Genomic DNA, 5428 nt, shown 5'->3' with positions numbered 1-5428 from the left:
AAAAGAGTGATATTGTTGAGCCCCCCACATATCAAAGAAAATATTATAAAATATAAGGAAAAAAATAATAAAAAAATAAAATCATAAATTATATTATACTTGTTGAACTTATATTAATTTTTTTTCATGATTAAATAATAGGAAATTATTGCTTCGTTACCCTTTTTTTATATTAATATAGGTAATATGATTATAATTTATTTTTTAAATAAAAATATGGTGATAAATAATATAGGTTACATACAAAAATATTTGTAATTACGTATTATCATATTTTAATATAACATTAACAGTTGAACGTAAAAGATAAAGCACGAAAAATTAATATTAATTTAATTCCGCTGTATTTATTTTATTTACCATTTATTAGATTTTACTATAAGTATTATATTTAAATAAGTAATGATTCAATAACTACAAATCAAGTTATGTTATAATACAGTTTCTACGATCTATATATTGGGACATATATTTAGGTAAGCAGTATCTTAATTTATAATGGGTAATTCATGGGTACGCGAGAGTATTGAAAATATTACGGCGGTATTGGCGTACAATGAATTTTATAATGATACGAATCGTACTGGACGAACGTTCATGGACAAATAAACGGCGCTCCCGAATGTGCACTCGTCGCCGCCGTCGGCCGGTTGCGAATTGCGAATAGTAGGCGTGACTTAAGCGCCGCGCGCTTGCGGATCGTCAAAACACTTAACAGCGCTTCCTCTTGGTCGTTGCACGCGTAAATTTTTCGTGACACGTCCTCTTAACAGGAAAACTAACATGTGGAGTAGGGACAGCGTTCTCAAGAGTTTCTCGACTATCTTCCGAATCAGGAGTGAGGGGATGTTTCGACCAGGTTTTCCCCACCTGAGTAGTGTGGGAATACCACTGAACGAGTTTTGGGTTTGTCCCGGCCTGGATGTGTGTGGGCTTGGACGCATCGTGAGGATGATTAACTAGGTGTTAGCTGTCACCGTGTTACCGGTCACGCCAGTTTCCCCGCCAATCCATACGATGTGTTCGTTTTTCTTATTACGAATTTGGTACCTTAATCGTTCTTGCTGATATTCCCGTTTGTTTATTATTTATTGCTACCACTCCATCTACTGTTATAAGCCGCTTGGGTGGATTGTGGCCGGGTTGTAATACCTTCCTACTTTTCTCTTAGCGCTGATTTATTTGCTGGCGTGAGGCTCTTCCGGAATTTTTATTTCATGTCCACCGTCGGCACGTTGTGAAAAACCCAGTTCGTGTAGGGCGTTGTGGTTCATAACCTGCCCGGGTCCATCCCTTACCATCACTGCTACTACCTCTGGTATTGACTTCCCTCGCTCCATGACTTTATTCACGGTCCCAATCTCGGCTGGGTCAGTGGGAGGTGTGACTTCAACCGTCATTCTTTATTGCCACATGACTCCAGCATGGGTGAATGTTGAATCTGTTGGTGTAACGTGATTGTCGACTGAACCAATCAAAATGATTCCAACGTTGGTAATACTTTGTGTTTGTCTACTCGCCTATTTAGCATTTGAATACCTAGCATTGGAATGACATTGAACCTATTGAACCTCCGTTCACTTGCGGGATGAAGCTGCCAGTTTGTGTAGTGTTGAAAAGACAAAACCCGAATGTTGGGTTTTGGACAATCGCGGAATGGTTTGACTTGGTTTTTCTCTGTTTGAGTTGTTTGGGAAAGTGTTTAAGAGTGGTTCGACTCAGTTTTTCCCGCTTGAGTCGTTTGGGGAATAACCCCCGGAGGATGTTTGGGTTTTGCCTGGCCTGCATATCTGTGGCTCTGTCCAGTCTTCTAATTATAAACTAAATCATCTAGTGTGGTTGGTTTTCCTTTCCTCGTCTCTGGGTGTTGGTTTTCCCGTTTCGCGAGATGTTGGTTTTCCCACACTCCTTGTTCTGCTGAAATTCTATTCACTGTTGTTCGTCGCTTGGGTGGATCGTGGCAGTGTTGTAATCCCGTGTCACTTTTATGAGGGAGTCGCGTCCGATTTTTGTCGGTGTGAGACCCTTTTGGAATTTCTACGTTGTGATCCAACACCGGCTCATGTGAACCCTGAGTTTTTTCCGACGTTGCTGTTTTTTACCACTTATGGGTCCGTCTACTACTTTCACTCGTGCCTCAGTCTTTTTACTTGTCCTTCGAATCCTTGGTGTTTACTTCCCTCGCTCCTACCCTGACTGGGTCTGTGGCGGTGTGACTTGATCCTATTTTTTTTATTGCCACATGGTTAACGTTTCTACCCTCAATTGGGTTGGCTGGTGTGACGTAATTGTCATTTTTATCAGTTTCAACGACTCCAACTTCGGCAACACTTGGTGTTGGTCTACTCCTCTATTTACCGTTGAATTGAAGTGACATTGACACCTGTTGGGTCACCTTTTTGGACCTCCGTTCACTTGCGTGATGAAGTTACCTCTAGATTCTTTCGGGCGTTGTGTTAGTCATGCGTCTCGTTACCTTGGCTTCACGGCGCATTCTTTTGGTATTGACTGTGAGTTGAAGTATTTTGATCCTTTCCGTTGTCAGCATTTGAGATTGTTGTTTGTTAATGGGTTTACCGCATTGTTTTGCTGTTGATTTCTGTCACCCACTATTCGGGAGGGGTTTTCCCGGTGTACGTTGTGTGTCGATGGTTGTTGGTCTGTTCCCCGGTTTTCGGTTTTTTGCCCGTGTGTTTTCTAGATTGTGTTTCCCTGACATCGTTATGTGAAAATTTGGTGCGGTCATCGATCGATACGTTCCCACCGCTACGAAACCTGTTTGTTACGATGAGCTACACGGATTAGGTGTAACCAAAATACCGACCGCGACAATTCTTGTCGTTGAAAGGATCTGGGAAGGTCTGGTTGGATCTGTGTGTTGTCACCCACCCCCCCCCCCCCCCAAGGCTGTAAATCATGTGTAAAAGTTTTCGGAGTCTTAACTTATTGCCTCTAACTTTAAAGAAAAACAAAATCCTATATACGCTACTGGTGTAGTGTTACAAGCATGTCTTGAAAGCTGCGCCGACGATGCCTGTTATATTTATGTCCAGTATAATATTGAATTGATAGGTATATTTTAATTAATTAATTATTTAATTATTTAAAAATAAAGTGTATAGTAAAGTTTGATTTTATCATTATTAGTGAAATTAAGTTATTTAACATTAGTTTTGATTTATAGTTATACGTCTGAATATAAGTAAAATATATGTTATAACTCAAGTATAAATATATATTTCATTTGTGTCAATTTTATATCATATATATTATGTCATTCCTAAATACAGTAAAAACTAATATTTTATTATTAACCAATATTAGTTTGAAAACTTGAATGATTTATCTCCACACAAAACATAATATTAAATTATGCAAATACATTAAATTAGTTTCTGAAAGTTCGACTTGTGCTAAATTCTAACCAGCACTCAAGCCACTGGAAACCTAATTACAATGCATCTAGCTTACATGGTATGACATGTATAATATTTACGTTTGATTTAATGCTTCTACATTTCCACTAGATTACTTACTACAATGATGCACAGTTATTTTTTGTAAGAATTTTTAGATACACCAACTTCCATGAGCATTCGCTGAAATGAAATAATTCTAGGTGGTCCTGAGATAATTTATATTTATATTTAAAATTTTGAATTATTATATTGTTAAATAATTGTTAAACACTCATGGATTATATAATGATGCCTAAGAACCCTGTTTTTTAAGATGTTTAATCATCAATCCAGCTGATGTCTCTATTTAAGTGTAAACATGTATGGCATTATATTATTTAAATTTTTTGTTTGTTCTGTACGTTTGAACTTTACTATTGGACTTTTAAATCCATTACTATGGTAATTTGGTGAGATGAGTATGTAATGTATGTTTGATTTGAAAATCCTTTTAATTTTAAGCTTCTACAAAAATAAATTTATGGCAAAACTGCAACTTAATTTCTAGAAGTAATATTCCTTATTATTTTAATTATTTAACTATTAATGGAAAGTACTTTTACTTATGCTCATTACATGCATGAAACTATTCTGATTTTTGAAGCATAACAAACTTTTATTACCTCAAAATGTTATAACATAGGAACACAAATAAAAATCGCTTTGCTCGGAATCTAAAAATTAAGCAATATAAATATTATATTTGATTGCAAAATGTCCACACAAAATACTTGTAGAAATAAAAGCAACACATTTCTTAATAAGAACTATAATATTAGTTCAGATTAATTGATAACTGTATTTCAAATTATTGTACCCAAAATTGATTTTGTATAGTGCTTGGTTTATTAATAAAAAAAAAATTTTAATTATAAACCACAATTTTAAACTAATCAATAACATTACTTATCCATACTTAATTTGAAAATTGTTTTGAAGACCTATGAAATAACAATTTTATGTTATAATGGAATTCTTGTGTCTGGTTATATTTTCTAAAAAAAAAAGTTGAATTAAAATAAATATTATTTAGTATAATAATTTCAAATAATAATACCTTTGGTTTTTGGCACAACTGGTATTGGTTGATTTGTAGCTTGCACCGGATCAATATTTATTACTTGTTCATCCAATTTTTCTAATTCAAGATTTTCCAATTCCTTTTGTAATTCTTCCTATATAAATAATATTTCACTTTATTAATTAAATAGTCATCAATACATTTTCAAATACTTTAAATGTAAAATTTGCTAATCTCATAATTTGTGATATAAGACTGTTTTATCAAATAATTCACAGAACAAAAGGGGATGAGAAAGAAAAAGACACTTCAAGAATTAAAAATTGGGATTCTAAAATTAAGCTTGTTTAGTGTAACGGGTAAGTCGATTCAGCCATCAATGAGTTTCGATAAAAATAATAGATTTGTTTGAACTCGCCTATCAACCAACGTGGTCAGGTCCAGGTGGCAAAGTACTGGATTATAGTCATGAGGTGGACAATCTCAATGACAAATGTTATTGTACTGAAATGAAACAGCTTTATATTTATTTGGATTTTTAAATTCTGAGTGGAACGATGAATGTATTGATTTTACAATGATGTGTGTTTTTTTTTTTTGTGTCTGTGTACACGATAAGTAGTCGAAATAATGCTACGATTTTCAACTTCAGTATCTTGTTCGATCAGAAAGTGAATATCGTTGGTGCTTTGGGAAGGTCAAAATTTATATTTCCCAGTAATTTTCAAAAGCGCCGAGAAAAACAAAAGAAAAATTAAGGGAAAAACGGGAATTTTTACGCAAAATCGATTTTTCAAAATTTAATAGAAGGCTCCTAATATATTGTTTCAAAGGCAGATGAAAAATATTAAAAATCGTTAGTCACAGTTTTTTTTATAAGCATTTAAAAAGCATTTAAAGTTCAAAAAATGACAAATATGGAAATATCACGAAAATTTGCAAATTATTT

At 34.3% G+C, this 5428-nt stretch overlaps 2 protein-coding genes across 2 annotated transcripts in view; one reads left to right on the top strand and one right to left on the bottom strand.

The window, feature by feature from the left end:
* Window positions 1-297, top strand: part of LOC107882985 — a 3882-nt gene extending 3585 nt beyond the window's left edge. The window contains exon 9 of the mRNA XM_029485247.1: window positions 294-297. Within this exon, the coding sequence (XP_029341107.1) occupies window positions 294-297 (4 nt within the window). The remainder of the gene's footprint in view (window positions 1-293) is intronic.
* A 4010-nt stretch (window positions 298-4307) lies between these two features.
* LOC100167527 (charged multivesicular body protein 4c-like) overlaps window positions 4308-5428 on the bottom strand; it is a 6370-nt gene continuing 5249 nt past the window's right edge. The window contains exons 3-4 of the mRNA XM_029485667.1: window positions 4516-4633; window positions 4308-4453 (exon numbers count right to left, since the gene is read on the bottom strand). Coding sequence (XP_029341527.1) covers window positions 4416-4453; window positions 4516-4633 — 156 coding nt within the window. The 3' untranslated portion in view covers window positions 4308-4415. The remainder of the gene's footprint in view (window positions 4454-4515; window positions 4634-5428) is intronic.

This window comes from Acyrthosiphon pisum, chromosome X, assembly GCF_005508785.2.
Source record: "Acyrthosiphon pisum isolate AL4f chromosome X, pea_aphid_22Mar2018_4r6ur, whole genome shotgun sequence".
Taxonomy (NCBI): Eukaryota; Metazoa; Arthropoda; class Insecta; order Hemiptera; family Aphididae; genus Acyrthosiphon; species Acyrthosiphon pisum.
Note: the sequence above shows the minus strand (reverse complement) of the source record. Positions and strands in the feature narration are given on the sequence as shown.